Source organism: Phyllobates terribilis, unplaced genomic scaffold (assembly GCF_046119375.1).
Source record: "Phyllobates terribilis strain yellow unplaced genomic scaffold, ASM4611937v1 Scaffold_14__1_contigs__length_39327217, whole genome shotgun sequence".
Lineage (NCBI taxonomy): Eukaryota > Metazoa > Chordata > Amphibia > Anura > Dendrobatidae > Phyllobates > Phyllobates terribilis.
In genome coordinates this window covers 27,420,711-27,443,788 of record NW_027362774.1, presented here as the reverse complement: position 1 = coordinate 27,443,788, position 23,078 = coordinate 27,420,711, and the positions used below count along the sequence as shown (strand labels likewise).

At 44.2% G+C, this 23,078-nt stretch overlaps 2 protein-coding genes across 6 annotated transcripts in view; one reads left to right on the top strand and one right to left on the bottom strand.

The window, feature by feature from the left end:
• The window catches only part of PLCG2 (phospholipase C gamma 2), a 214,117-nt gene extending 202,409 nt beyond the window's left edge, over positions 1-11,708 (top strand). The window contains exons 33-34 of one of the 2 annotated variants that reach the window (XM_073659785.1): positions 6,702-6,748; positions 9,575-11,708. In XM_073659785.1, the coding sequence (XP_073515886.1) occupies positions 6,702-6,747 (46 nt within the window). In that variant the 3' untranslated portion in view covers position 6,748; positions 9,575-11,708. The remainder of the gene's footprint in view (positions 1-6,701; positions 6,749-9,574) is intronic. The other variant, XM_073659786.1, reaches the window with a different exon arrangement.
• Positions 11,709-14,333: 2,625 nt separating this feature from the next.
• Positions 14,334-23,078, bottom strand: part of SDR42E1 (short chain dehydrogenase/reductase family 42E, member 1) — a 44,237-nt gene continuing 35,492 nt past the window's right edge. The window contains exons 3-5 of one of the 4 annotated variants that reach the window (XM_073659787.1): positions 20,844-20,989; positions 18,726-18,834; positions 14,334-16,873 (exon numbers count right to left, since the gene is read on the bottom strand). In XM_073659787.1, coding sequence (XP_073515888.1) covers positions 15,775-16,873; positions 18,726-18,834; positions 20,844-20,989 — 1,354 coding nt within the window. In that variant the 3' untranslated portion in view covers positions 14,334-15,774. Of the gene's footprint in view, positions 16,874-18,725; positions 18,835-20,645; positions 20,990-23,078 lie in introns of those variants that run through there. The other 3 variants (XM_073659788.1, XM_073659790.1, XM_073659789.1) reach the window with 3 other exon arrangements.

Genomic DNA, 23,078 nt, shown 5'->3' with positions numbered 1-23,078 from the left:
CAATTGATGAATCAATTCGGCCACAATGGCGAACTAGAAAAAAACCAAAATAACAGAACAACACGTAAAAATGTGACTTTAAAAAAGTTGCAAATGAAAAGATGAAAAACAAAACAAAACAAAAAAAGAACAGGACAACGACACACAAAAAAAAGGCTCAAAAGCAATAAGGAATCGGTCCCACAGTTCTTCTTGCTCCTACTTACTTATCTAGTGAACATTATAAAAAGATTTCAGTATCTGAAGAAATCAAATTTAAAGAAGCCCTCCCACCAAACTTTTTATTGCCTAAACTGGTGGAAATGTATACGTAGTGGAAGTGCGGTAATATACTCACCGATAGGCGTTTTTCCCGGTTTCCAGCGCCACTCCAGTCCGGTAATTTTGCTTAGGCGCCATCATTCCCAAAGGTGGCACATGCACAGTCAAGTCCTGATGACATTTTGAGAGCCAGACTATAGATCTCTGCATGCGCCACCTCGGAGAATAACTGCACCTCCGCGAAACCTCCAGCAGGGAAAGCAGGTAACTCAGACAATAGTGACCTGTCATTCAGTGACCGGAAGACAGCGGTGGATGGGAAGATGCCGCATACACAGCTTTATAGAAGGAGAGCGCAAAGGAGAGGCAAACTGGGCGAGGGGCAGGGTACTGACAACTACTGGTGCTGCCTTTGCAGCAGTAGTTGTTTACCCATGAACCATTTTTTATATCAAATTCTTAAAAAAAAAAGTGTTTCTTGGCAAATTAATTAATTAGGCATGTTTACTGACCCGAGTCAATTTGATAAAATACAAGTTCAGACCCCAAATTCTGTAAATGAAACAACACCTTTCCTATGTAACATGACAGGGGGGAGATATGTATTATCAAGGCTGGTAGCCTCAGTGATGCAAGCTCCAGCAGGTATAGTGCTGAGAGAGGTAATAGGGCATGTTCAGGGCCAGGTTTATGAGCAGTCAAAGAGATGGGTGGACTGGCTGCTCACCTATCCCCACCTGGGGCGTGGTACGGTAGGTAAAAAGGAGAACAGTTGTCTCATTCAGTGTCTGGGTCTGGAGGTGTGTAGACCTCCAGTATTGCTTGTGTTCGTTAAGGACTCAAGAGATGGATACTAATCCGAGCAGGCGAATCCGCACTACTGTATGGACTATTTGCTTTGTGTGTTCACTTTGTGCCAGAAAAGGCTGTTTTGTTTGGTTATCCTGAGAGGTTTATGAAGTCTTTAATAAACCAGCCTGGACATTTTTACTGAAACCGCTTCCTGTGCCTACCTCAAGCCCAACCGAGCAAGTAGAAATCCTCAATTGGTGCTAGAAGCACAGGCATGAATCCAAACGGGCATATATGACTGTCGCAGAGATACCGCATGTCCTGGGTAAAAATGACTGCAGGAGAGAAATCCAACAACATGGAGGAGTTGATGAAGCAACTGGTGCAGGCGAATCTCCAGCAGCAACAGCTGTGACAGCAGAAAAAGCAGCAGTGGCAGCAACAAAAGCTGCAGCAGATGGAACTCCTAGCAGAGACGATTCACCGCACACCTCCAAGTCAAGATGATGACTCACAAGTGAGGAAGATGGTAAGGAGAGCCCGGGTGATTATGTCAAAGGCGTTATTCACAGTGTTCGAAAGGGTTGCGGAGCGGAAGAAACTGCCTCAGGAGCAGTGGTCAAAGGTTCTGGCCCATATCTAAAGGGGGAACCGCAGAAGGCCTATTATGACCTGGCCTTGCAGGACACAAAAGAGTAAGCCAAGTTAGAAACAGATCTTGGCACACTTAAGATTGACTCTGTCAGGGCGCAACAGGTGCACCATTTGCCTAATACGGTGATAAAACCTCTCCGGTCCCAAATGTTCAACCTCCTACACCGGGTTCAAAAGTGGTTGCAACCTGAATCTTCATCCCCAGCGCAGATGGTGGAGAGGGTCATTATGGACAGATTCATGCACTCCCTTCCAGGGCCGATGAAATTTTGGGCTGCCCAGGGAGATCCCCGGAATGCCGATGACCTGGTGGAAAGATAGCATCCAGTCGAAAGTTCCTTGGGGAGAATAGGGGTTTTAACAGCTCCATACTGGGGTTTCCAAAGGGGGGCTGACACCAAGAAGAAGGGGACTAGAGCCACATCTGGGGGTATCCAATGGCCTTGGAGGCGTCAAATTTGTTGCCGAAGGCATAACATGATTTGTCGGAGGTGTCACACTCTGGGTCACAGACGCCTGTTGTCCCATGACCACCGAGCCAATGGATTGCAGCATAGGATGGCGCTGCTCATATTTTGCATAACCTGCCTGCAGTGATGTCCCTCAAACAGACGAGGGGATGCAGACACATCTCGTATCAGTGAACGGAGTGCAAATGACTGGTCTGTTGGACTCTGGAAGTTTGGTAACCTTAGTGACGTCCACAATTCCTCATCGGCTGATTCCTGGGAAGATGGTGGGCGTCCGCTGTATTCACAGGGACGCTAAAGACTAACTTGTGGCCCGAGTGGTCATACACACAAACTGTGGCACAGAGTCCCATGAGGTTGGCGTAGTCAAGGCCTATTACATCCTGTTATAATAGGGCAAGAATTTGCACTGTTTTGAGACTTGTGGGGGAAAGTGAGGTCACCTATTTGCTCGCACAACAGCCTAAAGAAACCTTGTCGCAAGCCGCAGCTGACCGCTTTCCTTTTTGTGTGCTTGTTGACGATGAGGATGAGGCAGCATCCCCGGAAGGCCAACATCTCTGAGCTAGAGGTGTCCGGGGGAAATTTTGGAACCGCTCAACTCAAGTATTTAAAAGGGGTATTTGATAATGTGTCTGTACTTAATGGTGTTGCTCAAGATCCGGGGGCCGACACCCAATATCCTTATTTTGCCATAAATGGGGAGTTACTATATCGGGTCACTAAGCAGAGAGGTGATGTAATTGATCAGTTACTGGTGCCAGGGCGGTACAGACGGAAGGTGTTAGACATGACCCATACTCATGTGTTAGGTGGTCACCTGGGGGTAGAAAACATACACAGGAACGATCCTCCAGAGGTTCTACTGGCCGGGTTGTCACAGAGAAATCATGAACTATTGTAGGTCCTGTCCCACCTGCCAGCTGAGCGCCCCGGTGGCTCACTTGCGTAGACCCGTAGTGCTGTTCCCCATCATTGAGGTCCCCTTTGATCACATAGCCATGGATTTAGAGGGACTCCTGGTCAAGTCCACCAGAGGGCATCAGTATATCCTGGTGGTCCTGGACTATGCTACATGGTATCCGGAGGTCGCACCACTACGAAACTCATCCACCAAGTGTATAGCTCGGGAGTTGGTCCATATCTTTTTCAGAAAGGGGTTGCATAAGGAGATATTAATGGACCATGGACCCCCATTCATGTCAAAGGTGTTGAGAGAGTTGTGCAAAACCCTGCAAATCACACAACTCAGGACTCAGTCCACAGACTGACGGTTTGGTGGAAAGGTTGAATAAAACCTTGACGGTCATATTAAAAAGGTCGTAGAGAAGGACAGGTGAGACTGGGACTGTCTACTGCCGTACCTTTTATTCTCTATCAGAGAAATCCCACAGGCCTCTACCCATTTGAACTGTTGTATGGGCGACACCCCGTTGACTCCTGGATGTAGTGAAGGAGACCTGGAAATCCAAGTCTTCACCCTACAGGAGTGTAATCGAACACGTGGCCCAGATGCAAGAGAGAACTGCTGAGGTAATGCCCATTGTGAAAGAACTAGGGCTGTGGAGTCGGGGTCATGGAGTCGGTATAAAATGAACTCCTAAAATATATAATAAATTGAGTACAGTATTTCAATTCACTATGTGCTGAATATTTTTTCATCAGAATTTGGGAAAGTTATGAAATGTCCTATAAGTGTCTGTTCTATTCCTGGTGTAAGATCTCGGCTTTTAGTTGAGATGAATCTGTTCTCTAGACTTAAAATAATTAAATCAGATTTGAGGTCATCTATGAAGGAGGAGCTGATGGAGGCGATACTATTTCTCAGAACAAATTCATAGACTGCAAAAATGTTATTCAGTATGGTTATGTTGAAATCTGTCCCCCCCCCCACTTACCGCATAGTGTATTGCATATTTACAATTTATTGAAGTTTTGTGTTCTAAAGTCGTATTCCAACAAATATATTTTATGTTCTATCTAAATAGCTTGATTATTGTATCATAATGGTGATGAAAAAACTGATGTTACCATTTCAGTACAGTAAATTTATCACTTAAACATGAGCCATGTATGAGGAAGTCGGAGTCGGGAGTCAGAATCGGACGTTTGGCTTACGGACTCCATAGCCCTGGAAAGAACACCTCCTCAAAGCACAAGAGGCACAGTTGAGGGTTTAAAATAGATCGGCAAGGGTGAGACACTTCAACCCTGGGGATCAGGTACTGGTACCTACGGTGGAGAGGAAATTTCTGGGCAAATGGCAGGGCCCTATGAAGAAGTCGAAAAGGTTGACGACGTCAACTATAAAGTTCACCAACCAGGGAGAAGGAAGCCCTATCAGGTGTATTATGTCAACCTGATTAAGCCATGGCGAGATAGTGAACCCATGGAAGCTCAATGTTTGGTGGCTATGTCTGAAGCTGACGTGAAGGAGGTCCAGGTGGCATAGTCGCTGTCACATGCCCAAAAGCAGCAGTGCAGAGAGTTGCTACATCGGAACAGAGACCTGTTCTCGGAATTACCAGGTTATAGGCAGATCACAGAGAATGAGGTTCTCATGGAGCCTCATGTTTGGGTGAACTTGAAGCCGCATCGGATCCCCGAAGCCCTCCGAGAGGTGATCTCGAAAGAGGTGAAGAGGATGCTGAGCCTGGGAGTCATTGAAGAGTCTAGGAGTGGCTGGTCCAGTCCCATAGTCTTTGTGCCAAAACCAGATGGAGCATGGCGGTTTTGCAATGACTATAGGAAACTGAATGAGGTCTCTAAGTTCGATACATATCCAATGCCCCATGTCGATGAACTGATTGAAAGGCTAGGGCCGGCCCGGTATATTACTACCCCGGACATAACAAAAGGGTATTGGCAAATTCTCATGTCCCAAGACGCCAAGGAAAAGCCTTCTCAACGCCAGACGGATGTTTCCAGTACATTTGGGTTGCAAGGAGCTCCGGCCACCTTTCAGAGAGCCATGGACTGGATCCTAGCTCCCCAAAAGAAGTATGCAGCGGCCTACATGGATGACGTCACGATCTTCAGCCAGGATTTGGTAAGCCATCCGAGCAAAGTCCAGATGATACTTGATGCTCTACAGAAGGCAGGCTTTTCCCTAAACCTGAAAAAATGTTCCATGGGGATAGAGGAAGGTAAATACTTGGGCTAAGCCCCAAATAAAGTTGACGTGATCCAGAGTTGGCCACAACCCCTATCAAAGAGGCAGGTCAGAGCGTTCCTGGGCATCGTGGGCTACTACTGCTGGTTTATCCCTAACTTCGCCATGATAGCCACCCCTCTGGCAGATCTCCTTAAAGAGACAAAGTCGGCTATGGCTAAGTGATCTCCAGAAGCTGAGAAGGCTTTCCAGGAACTGAAGCTAGAACTGTATGAACAGCCAGTGTTGGTGGCACTGGATTTCTCCAAGGAGTTTTTGGTCCAGACAGGCGCATCAGATGTCGGCCTGGGCGCTGTCTTGTCACAAGAGGCGAATGGGAAAGAGCACCCCATAATGTATCTAAGTCGGAATCTGTAATCCTGCAAGAAGAACTACTCCATAGTGGAAAAGGAATGTTTGGCCATCAAGTGGGCGCTGGACACTCTAAGATACTACCTCTTAGGCAGAAAATTCAGGTTAGTTTCAGACCATGCCCCGCTGAGATGGATGCGGGAGAAGAAGGGGAACAATGTCCAAGTGACTAGGTGGTTCCTAGCACTTCAGGATTTTAGCTTCCATGTAGAGCATAGGCCCAGAAAACTGCATGGCAATGCTGACGCTCTATTGAGAGTCCACTGTTTGATGGCGGAAGGTGCCAAGCCCCCCGACTTTGGGCAGAGGGGGGTGATATGTAACATGGCTGCCGGACAGGTCCTCGAGGGGAGATATGTATTATCGCGGTTGGTAGCCTTAGTGATGCAAGCTCGGAAAAGAAGGCTCCAGCACATGTATTTACTTTGTATTTTCACTTTGTGCCGGAAAAGGCTGTTTTGTTTGGTTATCCTGAGCAGTTTATACAGTTTTTAATAAACCAGCCTTGACATTTTTACTGGAACCGCTTCCTGTGTCTACGTCAAGTATTTAGGTAGAAATCCTACACCTATTAGACCAACCATAACTTTTCCTCCACTGTCTGAAGAGATAGTCTTACTGTATACTCCTATTGGAGAACATCTCTATTTCCCCCCAAAAAATAAGTTATAGCGATGATCAATTTTTAAACCACCCCACTCCATCTATCCACCCTAATTTCTAGATAACATTCATACTATACAGTATACATGAGCATGTCGCAGTGCGTAAAGGTGGATTATATGTAATCTAGAGTTAGCAGAATCTTGAGGATCACTCGATCATAAACCGCACCACTCAATGGATCAGGTCAGAAGGATATAGCAGAAACCAGGCCGGGCTGACCATTATGAGTTTGCAGTTGTTGGTGGATTTTACAGACAGTAAATGTTGGCTATTAGCAGCGAAAAATTTAACTTAATTGATAGAATTATTCCTTATCTCTCTCTCTCTTATTCCAGAGCGGGAGTCGGAAAGTTCAGTCCTCGAGTTCACCCAGAATTTTAAGGTAAAGCGTAAAAAAATGAACTCGAAAAGTTTTCCCCCTTTTTAAAAAGTGAAAATAAAACCGAAATTAACACATCAAACTTTAATAGGGCTCTTGTTGGATATATTAATGCCTAAATAGTAAGATTTTTTATTTGGGAAAGCTTGGCGGCATCATCTGCGAGAGCTGTTTCGGCGACCGTATTGGGCTTTCTGACAAACAGATGGCGCTATGAAACGGCTGAACGTGACAGAAGAGGACAAGTCGAGGATTTATAGATGTAGAAGAGAGGAGTAATCTGAGGCATAACTTTAGGTTACTTGGCTCTAGTGATACACCTGAGCCATCAATAGTTAAAGGGTTTATCCAAGACTACATTTTTTTTGGGCCGAAAAACTAACCGACAAAGTAGATGCTACCTACCTGCCTGTTGTGTCCGGCTCCGATCTCTGCCGGCAAAGAGCGGTCACAGACTACTCCGGACAGCTGGCCTCATCGACAGAGCAACAACTTCTTTTCCTCTCTGCTCTGTTGACGGAGCGTGACTGCCGACAACTTGCTGATTGACAGCCGGCTCCCTGTCGAAAGGGCAGCCCAGGAGAGGAAGAGCTGCTCTGTTGAGGTTGAGCAGCTGAATCTCTGGCACGAGCATTGCCGACACCGGGTAGAACAGACAGGTAGTTAGAAATTACCTGCCTGTTTTTTTTTTTGTTTTTTTTTTACTATGGGATAAAAACTAAAAGTCCAAGTTGTGGATCAGCCCTTTAAAGTCAGCCTCCTCGGGCACAGGCTTGGCTTCTCAGATTTTTCTGATCTACAACATGATGCTAGCAGATTGGACAATATTTTCATGGGGACTGGTTCCTTTTAAAGCTATAGTTTCTGTGAAAAATGAAGTATAACTTGGGAGTTATTGGTAAACTTCCTGCTCGGTCTAGGCTTAGGGGTCCAGTGGGCGGCATCACTCAATGATTGACAGTCTTCTGTATCTTAACTTGCCCGCCCACTGGACTCCTAAGCCAGAACAGGTAGATATTACAAGTTATAAGGAATGTTGTCACACAACACTATATAAAATCGATCCTCCCAGATGTCCCTGCTTCATAAGAGGATACTGGTAGATCGGACTGATTGTTTAAATGGACAGGTCCCTTTAAATGTTACCATTAGTCATCTGTCCTCCTAGGTCTGTAGGTTAATGCTGTCAATTGCAAGTAAAGAGAGAGAGGGAAATCTGCCTGTGGTAATAGCATAACAATATCTGTATCATTATTACATCCTGCTTGTTTGCTGCCCATAAATCACAGCTTTATCAGTGACAGACCAGCAATGAAGGGGTCAGATGGGTCTTCTGAGTGCGAAGTGCAAATATCTAAAGGTTGCTGGATAACAAGAAGCTTATGGTCACAGGACGATGATTAGGATTTGGAATGTTTCAATCTACATATTATGAAAAAGTCTGAAAATACAGGATTGGTTCATGTACTCTAGTCACATCAAGAGCTGTATTAAAAAAATGTCATCCAGCTAAAATGGACACTGCAGGAGAGTTCTGCTTCTCTCGGCCAATCAAAAAACAGCAAAGACCACCCAGGCTGATGTGGATTGGTTGATAAAAAGCAGCTCGCAAATTTCCTCCGAAATGTCCTTTTCAGCTGGATGCCAGGCACAGTATTCAGACACCAAGAATGTGTTTTCGTGAGCTGTACCGTGAGAGCTATAGGTATTCACGTCCTTGTTTTGGAAAGCAAGAAAAAAAAATTAAAGTGTTAATTACTGCCTAAAGGGAACCTGTCACATTGTACATGTAGTCTGATCTGTGGACAGCACCGTATAGAGAAGGAGAAGCTGAGCAGGGTGATAGAAGGGTTTCTTGGAACAAAAATTCAGTATAACTTGTATTTTATTCATTTAAATCCCAGGATTTTCTATGCTTAAGAGTCCAGTGGGCGGTCCTATTCAATAATTAACACCTATCTCTGTATGCAGTCATACAGGGAAGACTGGCAATCACTGAATAGGACCGCCCACTGGACTCATTAAAAAATTCCATAAATAAAATGCAAGTTTTACTGAAACTTCTCCCAGAAAAATATATAATCGATCTGATCAGCTCCTCCTGCTCTGTAACATGCTGCCTGCAGATCAGATACATGAAAAACATCTTTCCTACAGATGCCATTTTCAATAGGACAGGTTCCCTTTAACTTGCTATGTAATCTGAGATCAGCACGATGTAGGGGCAGAGAGCCTGGTTCCAGTGATGTGTCACTTACTAAGCTGAGTGTTGTTGTTTCAATAAAATCAGTGTTTTAATCAGCAGCAGAATATCACTACAGGACTAGGGGTCTCGTGCCTCCTAGTCAACTGCTGTGTATAACCCCGTCACCACCACTGATTAGATGATTTCTGCCTATGCACAGTGTACACTGGAAGCGGCCAATCAGAGGTGGGGGCGGGGTTATATACAGCTCAGCATTCTGAGCTCTGCAACAGAGAAAATTGCGATTGTGTCAAAAGGACAGCAAGCAGCCCAGTAAGTGACATCGCTGAAATCAGGGTCTCTGTCCCTACATTATGATGCTCTCAGGTTACATAGCTAAAAGACCACACGGCAGGGCAATACTTTGGCCCTTGAGAGAAGGTGCTGCTGAAATGACATAACTGCCCCCTTCCTTATCACTCTGAATTTAGCCACTAGGTTAGAAAAGCTCAGCTGTGGTTGCATTTCATGTCCGCAAATATTCTCTAATATTACGCAGCTCTAGGTGTGACTAGAGGATTATGTTACTGGAGATCAGGTTTCTAATCTTGGGCTACTAATTTGTACATTTTTCCTCTCTTTAGGTTAGGAGAGAAACGTATCAGTAACAGCAAGTTTTATTCTTAACACTTGTCTATGACAAATGGACACTTCTCACGGATATTGAAGAAAAATCAAGAGGAGCGGTCTTCAAGGGAGGAGACCCTCTTAGTGGTGGATAATTCAACTAAACCTTGTGACCGCAGACTTTTACTGTAGCACGACCGGTGCGGCGCCATCCTCAGGAACGCCGTCATATTAAAGGTGTGAAAACCAGTTCTAAGCTAAAAGGTTCACAAGCACAATACCTTGCCGAACCTAAAAGTCTGCACTTGATGCTTCACCCGGGACTGTGGTGGGGTCCAGTGCCACACGGATGTCAAGCTTTGCTCTGAATTATTTGCTTTGCTTGGACGGTGCTCCCCAATATCCCGCCTCCTTTAGACCTCATCGTCTTAGACACGTAATGCCAGCAGGAACTGAAGAACATTTGTGGGGTTTTACAGGCTAAAACTAAGAGTTCTGCAGTGCCTCTATTGCACTGTGGATAGACAAATCCTGATGGTGTGCAATATGCGCACTGTTAGGATTCTGCTGTGTTGCTTGCTCGAGTAGCCATCATGATTTGCATACATGATTAGCAACATTTTTTTGCTTCTATTGCATGAAAATAGTCGTCACGAGTCTGCCAGTATGCAGATCCCATACCAACAGTCACATTATGGCCGCTCGATCAGCCAACTCAGCACAATCCCAACAGTGTGCACATTTCACGCCGTCAGGATATGGCTCTCCGCATATTTAGCTCAGAAAACACCTTTAACCACAGTGTTACCTCCACATCCATAGGTTCACAAGTCCAAAAAATGGTCGCCTTACACATCACAGCCCCAACAAACGGATATCTGTGAAATCTCTTTGTGTTGACCACCCAAAAGTGGTGTTCTACGGTGGGTGGTCTACTCAAAGAAGATAGCCAGTCAAAATAGATGGTGGAACTAAAAGTTTGTCACAGGAAATCTGGCTTGGATAAAGGTGGTCTTTTGAGAGAGGTTTCACTTGATACTCGATTGTCTAGAAATGTTTAGTCTGGCATGATCAAACTAGTAAGATATACAATAAAACCAAGAAGAGAAATTTATACCCAGCTGCCAAGTTTCCCTTCACCTCCACCCATGAAGTGGCGCGTCGACACATGACTTTTGGTTGTAGAGGTGGCGCTTTGACACCACCGGAGGGGATGGCTGGAGCTGGGTGAGGGGCATCGTTATGGAAGCAGCCGGGCATTAATCAGGTTATCGCTACTATTGGGATTTTATTTGACAGTTTATAAAACATTTTTACTTTTTTTATTGATCTGTTGGATCCATAGATCAATTTTTATATGGTGATATTTTCTTTTATGATATAGTTTGAGTTTTTTTTATGCGTGTTTCTTTGCTTCTTGCCGTGAGAAACTTACACAAGGAGGTCATCGTGCATCAAAGCAGCGTCAGAAATAAGGGTGTCCTGTTTTATATTGCAAGCGACATTTCAGAAAAAAAACAAAAAACTCGCCACCGACTGATTGAGACGCTTATTTGGGGCACACGAGGCTTTGGCTTACATTTTTGGCATGGATTCTGATTGGTGGACTCTTTTTTTTTTTTTAATTTCTATGATTTTTTTTCTCCTTTTTTTAAATACAAAAAAGCTGAGTGTAATAAGTGCGATGAGTGAGAGGATAATTTATTTCATTGTATAACATCAGATAATTCAGAGCGGAAATACCTAAATATTTGGATATAAATGTAGCTGAGATATTGGGCCCTAATTGTAGCTCGGAGAACTGAAGTTGTCCGAATCCACTAGACCAGAAAAAAAAAAAGGATTGGACATGTTAACTTTGAACATGCCTAATCCTTGAGGTGTCTGGCAGCCGCTTTCTCCGCTCAGAATATATACGAGTTCGGCCGAACCCAACCAGTACGTGCATGAGAAAGGAATCGGCTGAATCCGAATATTAAGGTATACCGTAGTCGCGTCTCAAACTTTAGGTTTACAATATGCCAAAGTTGTCCGATATTGTGCCACCTTTTATTAAGCAGAACGGTGAAGTGATCTTCTTATTGCTGATGTTTTTAATAAAGGTTTGCAGTGATCCTATAAATATATATATACACGGTATATATACACATACACGTGTGTGTCTAGTTATTTATTGGCTCTACTGACTCATTACAAAAGTAATCTGACATATTGATTGATACCTGTGAGGGCGGCACAATGTTACGTCACTACCACCAATAAGGCCGGGGGCTACATGTGTCACCAGGCAGCAACTCTGGGGAAAGTTACAAGACTATCACTCTGCAAATAAAAGAGCCAAGCTGCAGACAAGTCGTATGTCACTTGCAGACAAGTCGTATGTCACCTGCAGACAAGTCGTATGTCGCCTGCAGACAAGTCGTATGTCGCCTGCAGACAAGTCGTATGTCGCCTGCAGACAAGTCGTATGTCGCCTGCAGACTAGTCTATGGCAAGTGTGTCGCATGCACCTTGTGACTGCCGACACATCTGGAAACACACAAGACCCTAAGTCGCAGATCGCAACGAGGGAACGTAGGAAATCATTACATCCGACGTTGCAAAGATCAATTCACATTTGGCATGGTTTGCCTTCTATAGCCTCTTCATTGCGTTGTTTATTGCCGGCTGCCATAGTGAGCGCAGTCTTAATTATAACTCTTATCTGTTTTTCATGAGCTCATCTCAGCTGATTTATGACCACATAGAAGAAGTTCTGGTCACATTTGATGTGGTCTGTGGTCATACATCAGCTTGACACCTCACTATCCTTCAATGGGATGCAAGAGGCCAGTTGTCCTCCAGTAACAATCGCCTGCTGATAAAACACTGATTGTATTGAAACAGCCTGGTAAGTGACATATCGCTGGAATCAGGGTCTCTGCCCCTACATTATATTGCACACACCTGCTGACAGATTTCCGTTAAATACAAAAAGAAAAAAATATATACTTACTGTGTGGTGGTAAGGTAGAGGAGAAAGTTCTTTCCACCTGAATGATGCACAGCCCCTATCATTTTTTTGTTGTTGTTGTTATTCTCAGCTACCATTTTTTGGTATCAGTTGAGAGGGAAGGTGGCACCCTGTTAACTATTGGGATCAGTATTTCCATCCTGGGGGTGGAGAGACATATCTTTCCATTTTGCTAAACAATACCGCTTTGGGTTCAGGTTTACAGAACTTTCCTATCAAAATCAAGATTGTTGGAACGTATGAATGAGGACGGCTATGGTTTTGGCTCTTGACTGTTCATAGAATAAACATGTGCCATTAAAGTCTACAGGAAAGTCATGGGATAAATGTAGTGCCCCACACACTCTTAGGTCGAGCCTTAGGCCCACTACATATTACAGCTCCAGATCCCGACACTTTGTCACAGACGACATAAAATGGGAACAAAACAATAAGGTATATACAATGACATAAAATAAAAGGGATAACCAAAGAAAATTACTAAACCTGGTCACAGAAATGGCTCAGAGCTTAGCGGAAGGAAGCACTCCAGATTAGGAAAATGGACACACAGCGAACTAGGTCTTCCAAGGGCTGACAACGATCCAAACCCAGTTTCTGCTTTTTATTAGCTCTAAGTTATGTCCACACACCTCCCCTTGAGCTCATGTGGGGGCTGTTTGTGGGATGTTCTCAACCCTTCATGATTTTATGAGATCCCCAACTTACAAGATATCTTCGCCTCTGAAGGTCCCAGGCGTAAGATTTTGACGTGATATTTTCTATCGTGATTTTACCTTTACATGGAGATCAAATATGACCTAGTTCGCATCATCTATCGGACCGATATTAAGTTAGAGGAGTTTTAGTGGTCCCACGGTGATGTGAGTGAATGCGTTTCGTTCGTCCCTTCGCTACAATGCCGAAAATCTATATCCCAGAAATATCTGATCGATGCAAACTCCAATATTTATTCCTGACCACCGTCACCAGCTGGTCTGTAATCTGTGCTTTATGAAAGGAAGCCCTATGCCTGGGAAAGAATACTTCTCCTCCAATAGTGAACAAATTTCAGTCTGGTTGTCATTTTCCAAGAACAGAGCTTCATGTTTAATTAACTGGCCACTGCAGGGGGCTGCTACTTCAAAACGAGCTCGAAGCTTGCGCGTCCTGTTTTAATTCGTTTTTCTCACTTCCCCATATGTTCAATGTGAGGTCCTACTTCCAAAAGGAGTTTGAATTGTCAGCTCTTCTTCCTTCTCTGGGGGATGACTTATGGATTTTAAATTTTTCTATGACAGTAGGGCATTCATTAACTTACATGATGTCTTGACACTTTTTATACAAAGCCCTACAGAGGTTTGTGTCATTCTGTATGCACAGAGGTACAAAGAAACACTGATTTTAGGGAGAATATCTCTATAGGTACTGCACACAAAGGACCCTTATGGCAAAATCTGGAGGCCTTTCGTCTCCCTAGGATGGTGTCGTACCAGTTCTGTGCTCATCCCTCCAGTGTCACGAGGCCCCGTCCAGATGCCTTCTTCCTTACCCTTTCCTCTTGGGATATCCCAAGATGAATAGTTCGAGATGAGCAGCTTTTTTTTTTTTATTTCCATCCTATATCAGTCATCTAGGGATATTTTGAGCAAAAAGCTAAAACAACAAAAGGGAAACACTATGGAATTTGCTTTCCCTACCCCTATCCTGCTTTTTGATCCGGTGTAAAACAAAATAAATGGTAATATAAAAAAAAAAAAAAAAAAAAAAAAAAACACACTAAATTTTTTTTCTTCAAAATTGATTTATTGTAAAACGTACATGTTTTTCACAAATATTAATTTTCAATTAGTGAAACATACTGTACAGAGATAAAAACAGAGAAAAAAAAAGTTTGAATTCATATAAAACAATTTGAGAAAATTGCGTTTTTTTGTACCTAAAAAAGTCATAAACCTGAAATCTACCATCCACTCAACAAGGTGGGGTATAAAAGGCATAAATGGCAGCTAATGCATAGGAAGGGGTCTAACAGGAAAGGAGGAATTAAGTGGGAGGGAAGGAAAAAAATACACTTTAGGCAGCACCTACGAAATAAAAAAAGTTCAGATGTTGATTTTTACAATTAGAAATTATGTAAACATACATTAATTTGTTATATATTGCATGGGTCTGAACACGCCCTTAAAGGGGACTGATGTAAGGACGCCCCCCCCCCCCCTCCCCCCACCAGTCAGTTCGTTCCCAGTCCTGCAGCCACCAGAAACGGAACAGCACACCACAGAGTGGCAATTCTCAGGTACTGCAGCCTAACTCCTGATGAAGTCAATAGGAGCGGAGCTACAGCACCCGAGAACAGAGAGGGGGTGCTGGGTGTCGGACCCCCACCGATGTTTATGACTGATCATACGCCCTGGAAAACCCCATTAAAACACCTCTTATTTATTAGGGATATACACAAAACTGGAAGAAAGGTGCAGTTATTTCACGGGGACGTATTTAGCAAATCAGACATGCCATGAGAGGTGACAGCTCCTCATTAAAGGGGAATCCCAAAATCTATAAGATCAGAGATATTTGGCTGATTGCAGGGGATGTGCACACACCCGGCCTCCATTCATTGTCAACGGGTCTGTGGGAAATAGCCCAGCGCTGTATTCAGCTTTTCCGACAGTCCCGTCTATGACAATGACAATGAATGGCGGAGAGGTCCAGCGTGCGCACTTCCGCTTCATTCACCCAAAGGTCGGACCCCCAGCAATCAGTAAGTTATCCCCTATCCGATGGACATGAGATAGCTTGGCAATTTTAGAAAACCCCCCTTTAAACTTACATACAATGAAACTATGCAAATTCTTCATACATTCTACTGCTATAGTTTTTTTTTGCTCCAGTTACATCTAGAGCTGCATTCGAACTCCAGAGCCTCACATCTTCCTGTTGATCTAAGACTGACCTAATTGCCATTTAATATAGCATGTTTTTATATATTTATACAAATCAGGCTTGAAGTACTCTGGGGGGTGTGTCAATGCACCTGGACTGGAAGAAGCAGACCAAGTGCACTAACACGCCCCCGTGCACTTCCAGCCTGATTTAAATATACACGTCTCATGACTTGCACACCAGATCTCTGAAGGTATGATTTTTGTTAGGGGGCTAGCACCTATACCATTTACCACTACTTCCAAATGTGCTGCCAATCATTGGTTTGAGCACTATGCATTATCCCACCACTCTGGGACCCCAAGCAAGGACCGCCATAACCAGCAGGACAAATATGGCTACGTCCCAAAGGTAGCTGGCCCTTTTCATCTTTCTGACTTTCTTCCCGTAACCCCTTGCCTTGTACCATTCCACAACTTCCTGCATGGTATATGACTCTGGCTCATACCCGAGCTCTTTTTTGGCTTTTTCGATGCTGAAATAGTGGGTGATCCCCGTCTTGTACACCTCGGCGCGGGTCAGTAAAGGCTGAAAGTTACAGATGGGCCTGATAAGGAAGTGTAACCACTCGGTGAGGTAGGACAGAACGTAAATTAAAAAGAGCGGAAGTCGTGCGGAAGGAAACTTGTACCCCAGACCTTCTATGAAGGGGCGGAAGAACTGGAAATTATCGATTGGGGCGGCGTCGGCTATGAAGTACGCCTGCCCAGCGGCTACATGGTTCTTCTCGTCAGTAAGAGCTTTGGAAGCTAAAATATGGGCTGATACGAGATTATCAACGTGAATAAACTGCACCAGATTATTGCGATCCCCATAAGAAAATAGGAACAAACCTTGGTCGAGAGTATTGATGATGCGGGGAAGGTGTCTTTGCTCCCCGGGGCCATAGATGCCAGCTGACCGCAGGGCGCAGGTCCTCAGATGCCCACTGTTATTCGCCAGGGGCTGGCCATTACTTTTCAGCACTTTTTCCTCAGCTATGGCTTTGGTGCGGGAGTAGTTGTCGGCGTGCCGATTCAGAGGTAGGTAAGGCATTGACTCGTCGCCATTTTTAATAGACTGTCCACCGAAGACCACGTTGAACGTGCTGGTGTAGACTAAGCGCGGGATGCTTTTTTTGATGCACGCCTGGATGACGTTCTCCGTCCCCTTCACGTTGACTTCTTCCGAGAGCCGCGTCTGAAGCTGTTCCCGTCCGGACATGCCGTAAGAAGCCGTGTGGATAATGCAGGAGGCGTTGGTGAAAGCTTCCTCCACCGCAGACGGCGAGCGAATATCGCCCTGTATGAACTGGATCCCATTGGGGACGTCTTGTGATGGTTTCCGGACGTCGAAAAGAACCACATTGACCCCTGCTCGGTGTAGTGTGCAGCCTAACCTAAAACCGGAAATAGGCATGGTGATTGTCACACTCAATGGCTCTAACTGTTGTGAAACTACAACTCCCAGCATGATGGCAGGAGCACCAGACAGGGAATTGGCCGCATTAGGCACAGTGCGTTGTATGGAGTTACCCTTTAAATTCTGACCCTGAGCAAAGATTCTGTAGACTGCGGTTACGTGGCTGAGCCAAGTACTGGGTCTGTATGGACGAAGCTCCCTGTGCACAAGACATCTACAATATTGTCAGGTCCCCAATAATCATGTGCTTAGTGTCTTATATACTGCTGTTTGCTAAACGCACATGAACTTGGACAAGTCCGGGGGGGGGGTCACCGCTCAGAGACTAGTCCAGGCTGAGTAGCTGGGGTGTAATTGACCCTGCATGCTTTGCCTACATCCGATGCCCATTACTGGCACAGCCAGTTGGCGCTCCTCCCAGCACGTCAGTTCACCCGTCCCAGCTCTGCACTGCTCTAAACTTGCAGAACCGACTAATTTGGGATCGGAAATGCAGTTTGCTCTGTGCGGACGTGAGCAAAGCAGGGACTGTCAGTCATGCCCAGGAGGACGTGGCTACAGTTACTGGGCCCGGACTAGTGTCTGTGAGTAAACGCCTCCCCGGACTTGTCCGGGTTCATGTGCATACAGCGAGGGCTGCATATAAGCTGCTTTTTCACAACTATATGCATTTTATAGAACATAATGGAGTAGATTTAAGTTGACAAATTCCATTCAAATAAAACCTGTCCGGTCCGTGAGGGCAGCATAAATTAGTGACAGGCACGCTGATGAGGTCTATCACCTATGCTTCATTGTGTAAACGTACATCTAAGCCCAGGGCTACGCAGAGACCATCTGTAGCGCTGCCGACTGATTTTAACCATCAAAGTGAAGTCTAAGGGCTCATGCAGACATCAGTCCGAGCACAGACTGTCTGGGGGTCTCTGAAAGTGCACGCGATAGCCTCATGTATGCCTATGAGGCTGACGAGTTGAGTAGGGAGACCCGCGGACAGTCCGTGCATTGCAGTCCGTGCTTGGACCCAGTTTCAAGGGTGTCTGCATGAGCCCTAAAGGGAGTTGCAAGCAGTCTTGTACGTACACTGCAGCCGTCACTCAGATCATGCTGACTATGGAGTGACGGCTGCAGTCTACAAGACACTAGGTATCGCTTTAGATTGCACTAGTGAAAATCAATCTGCAGCTTTACACAAAATCTGCTTTTAGCCCATGCCTTAATTTTTGCAATGCATGGCCAGCAAGTAGTCTGCTGTGAGGCAGGAGTCTGATATATGCATGATATACGGACAGTAATAACCGAGTCTCCTGAAGCGCTTCCAGAAACTAAGTAAGGAAGATTTGTTTTAGCAGTATAGAAGAGATGCAAGCTTTACCCATGTGTTCACATGTAATAGGGAGCGTTTACCAGAGCAGAGTTCAGGGCCACTGTCAGCAGATATGTACAGTGCATTAAGCTTGTGTATATCCCCAGGAGCCATGTGCCCTCTCCCTGTCCACAAATCTTCCAATAATAATTAGAACAACTCTATAATCAATCATTCTGCACTATATCAAATTAGACTTTTTAAAACACTGCCCCTTTAAATAAATCTTCATAGTGAGCCCATATATTAAGAGTGGATTGAAGCGATGGCAGAATATTTATTAAGCCCAGAACGGCAAAAAACCCATTAACGTAATCTAATTAATAATGGAATTTGGCTTCTCCGGAAGATGCAATTAGTCCTCATTAGTCAGAGTATCCCCATTGGAATTGAATAATTAAATAGATTATTAATAGACTTTCCATAATTATGCAACGTTATTAATTATACCGGCGGCACCAACCTGTGTCCAAAGTAACCGCCACCTCCGGTGATGACAACCGTTTCCTGCGGAGATGGTGGAGCGGCCATCTTTTTTTTTTTTTTTTCTTTAAGGCACAAAATCAGGCGAGCTGTGTAAATAAGGAGAAACAGTCACCTGAGTAAGGGCGCATTCAGACCTCTGGGCAAATTGGTCTGTGCACAGACCGCAATGTATGGACTGGCCGGGGGTCTCTCACCCAGAGCGCGACAGCCTCATAGAAATACAAGAAGTCGCCACGCTCCGGTCAGGAGACCCGCGGCCAGTCCGTGCTTGGACGTCAGAATGAGCCTGCAAGCGCCGGTCTGAAGCTCACTGTTCCTGTATCTTTTTGACTTCTACTGTAAAAAGTAAAGAGCGTCTTCTGAGTGGAAAAACTTCTGAATAACGGTCGGGTCATTTCTTTTAACTGGTTGTCGTTTTTGGAAACCTGAAGCGGATGTAAGATGTTCAAAAGCCTAAATACGTGCACAGCGAGTCATTACTAAATAGAAATAAAGGAAACAGCAAGACCCGCTGCAATTGCAGAAACGCGCGTTGGGGTGGATCCTACTCAGCAGGGTGTCCCCAGCTAGCTTATCACATAGCAGTAAATACAGCCCCTACCTTACTTAATTTTTACACTGGTGCTTTATTGTGGGCACTTCTGCACCTTGCTAATTAATTATATATACACCAGGGGCGGATATGTCACTGGTGCAACCTGTGCGGCCGCACAAGGGTCCAAGTTGGAAGGGGGCCCATTTCTACCCCCAAAGCAGGTGCAATTTTGCATTTTTAGGATCTCTTGGACTGCAAAGGGTCCATATATTGTTCTTTCACAGGGGCCCTTTTCTTTCTGAGTCCGCCCGTGCTCTTCTTTATGGATGGTCCTATACATCTATTGGCATTGTACTATATCATAGAAATATAACTCCGTATTATGATGCAAGTTTGTTTTTGTTTTTCTATAAATTCTGGGCATGCTCCCCTGTATTTTTGTATATCCAATTTTTGCCTTCCTGATTCCCAATAAAGTATATTCATATTTTAATACGATTTTGATTATACTGGGCTTCAGTCATTGGCTGCTTGTTGTTCTCTTCTCTTATAGAAATTAATAAGATGATTCTTTGGAGCATTTTCTGAGCCTTTTTTCAGACGATTTGCCATTCAAACCCACCTAAAAAAAAAAAAAAAAAAAAAAGCTGTGTACGCATACCCTTTAAGGCCACGTTCCCACGCCCAGTATTCGGTCAGAATTTTACATCGGTATTTGTAAGCCAAAATTAGTAGTGGAACAATCAGAGGAAAAGTATAATAGAAACATCTCACCACTTCTGTATTTATCACCCACTCCTGGTTTTGGCTTACAAATACTGATGGTGTACACTCCAGTCACCCCGCTAGCTTTTGATCAGCGCTTACAGGACTATAATGGAAAAAGAGCATGTAAGCGCTGGGCAAGCTCAACCGCCGCTTCTACACTGCAGCGATGGCCAGTAACCGAGGCAACGAGTATTAAATCACTCCTGTCAGGATAAGTTTTAAAATTGCAACATTATTAATATTTTACAAACATTTTGCAATGTTTATCGGCATGAAATTGTCTGAATAAAATAGCAAAATATTCAACCCATATAATGAGCACTGGAAGAGAAAAAAAAAAAAAAATTATATATTTTTTAACATATATAGAGATATATATATTATTTATATTTATTATTAATATTTGACTAATATTATATATATAATCAATCAAAACTACGAGCCATCCCGTAAAAAAAGCAGGCCTCGTACAGTAATGGGGACAGAAAAATACAAAAAGTTATAAAAAAAAATAAGAAAGTGTAAAGAAAGAAAACGTCCTAGTCATGAAGGGGTTAATGTCACCCCATGGAGACCACAAGCCCGGTATCTCACCCCCGGGGGGCGCTGCTGCCGCCGCCACCAGTCGCCTCACATGACGTCACTGTGACCTTTCACCTCCCCCTGCTGGTCTGAGAGGTCACCTCGCCCCTTTACCGTCTCCACCGGCAGCCGCGACCCTTCTCCCCGCTTTCTCCTTCCTCTCCGCCCAGCAGTCAGTGACTTTTGACACTTCCTCACGGCGCTTCTCACCGTTGCCCGGGGCGACGCACGTCATCCGAGTGCACGTACTGACGTCACAACACGTGACCACGACGCTGCACCCATGGCGGGGAAACTGAAAGCGGAGGAAGTGAAGTCCATCCTGGAGGCGCTCAGCAGAGCCAATAAGAGTCTTGGTACTTGTATAACGTTACGGAGCAGAGAGGGCAACGGGTTCTATGTAGAACGGTAGTGCAAGCACATAGCTGAGGTGTTGCTCATAGCATCCAATCAGATTCGAGCTCTCATTTTTGTGGAAGGTGAAAAACGTGATTTGATTGGTTGCTGAGAAGCCGTAGCAACCGATCACAGCTGTAATTAAATGAAAGTTGCCCTGTGATTGGTAGTTACAGGCGGCAGAGAAAGTCTTCACAAAATCTGCCTAGTGACGGATACAACTAATCACATTGCCTCTTTCACCTTCCAACCTGCCCTGAAAAAATTAAAGCTCAAATATGATTGGTTAATATGGGCAGCAAAGCTAGTGTTCATAAATCTACCTAGTAATGGGTACTACAACCAATCAAATTGCCTCTTTCACCTTCCAACCTGCACTGAAAAAATGAAAACTCAAATCTGATTGGTTTAATATGTACAGGAAAGACAGTCTTCATAGATCTACCTAGTAACGGGTATTACAACCAATCAAATTGCATCTTTCACCTTCCAACCTGCACTGGAAAAATGAAAGCTCAAATCTGATTGGTTGCTTTGGGCAACAAAGACTCTTCACAAAGCGAAGACCATTTCAGTATTGAGCAGCAGCACGGCATGGACTGGTAAATGAACATAGACTGTTGTCAAGACATTATAGGGCCACTAGTAGGTATTATAGAGCCTTCCCTCTACCTGTCCAGTTAATTGGGGAGGAGGGAAGGCACCATAGCCCCCTCAGACTTATGTGACTTCTGAGGGGGCTATTACTGTGTGACCGGCCCGTTACCTGCCCTCAGTGAGAAGGAGCTGTCACTGGAGATGAAAGACTCAGCAGCACAGAGTATTTCAGGATGCGTGAGACGCAGATTTTAAGGGCTTGCGCACATGTAGCTTTTTTTTTTCTGTGCGTTTTACAGTAACAGCAAAATGAATGAGCTCTCATTCACACAGTGCGTCTTTGTTTCTTTGCACTTTATATTTACCTGCGGTGCTTTTTTTTTTTTTTCTTACAGCGTTTTTACTGCAGTTCTTCCTTATTGAAATCAATACGACTCCGCACCAAAATCCGCATGAAAATATCCATTTACGTTTTCTGACCACAGTCTGCGTTTCTCCATGCAGAGAGAACAGCACATCAAACACTTATTTTTTTTTCTGTTCCGCCAAAGAGAAACCTGTCAGACCCCGTAATAATTAATGGGGCCCCCAAATACAGTAAAGTGATGTAATTTGTAAAGTGATGTAATTTAATACATTTCGGTCCAATGTTGTGGACCTTTCCCACAATTTTTTTTGGATACTTTAAAGACTGGTATGTACCTGAGGGGCTTTTTGCACCTGAACGTCTCTTTTGTGCCGTTTCCTTGTTTTTTTAATTTTATATATATATATATATTTTTTTTTTTTTATAAATATTTTTATATATAAAATAATATATGATAAAATTATATATATACATATATATATAATAAAAATATATATACAGTACAGACCAAAAGTTTGGACACACCTCATTTAAAGATTTTTCTGTATTTTCATGACTATGAAAATTGTACATTCACACTGAAGGCATCAAAACTATGAATTAACACATGTGGAATTATAGACTTAACAAAAAAGTGTGAAACCACTGAAAATATGTCTTATATTCTAGGTTCTTCAAAGTAGCCACCTTTTGCTTTGATGACTGCTTTGCACACTCTTGGCATTCTCTTGATGAGCTTCAAGAGGTAGTCACCGGAAATGGTCTTCCAACAATCTTGAAGGAGTTCCCAGAGATGCTTAGCACTTGTTGGCCCTTTTGCCTTCACTCTGCGGTCCAGCTCACCCCAAACCATCTCGATTGGGTTCAGGTCTGGTGACTGTGGAGGCCAGGTCATCTGGCGTAGCCCCCCATCACTCTCCTTCTTGGTCAAATAGCCCTTACACAGCCTGGAGGTGTGTTTGGGGTCATTGTCCTGTTGAAAAATAAATGATGGTCCAACTAAACGCAAACCGGATGGAATAGCATGCCGCTGCAAGATGCTGTGGTAGCCATGCTGGTTCAGTATGCCTTCAATTTTGAATAAA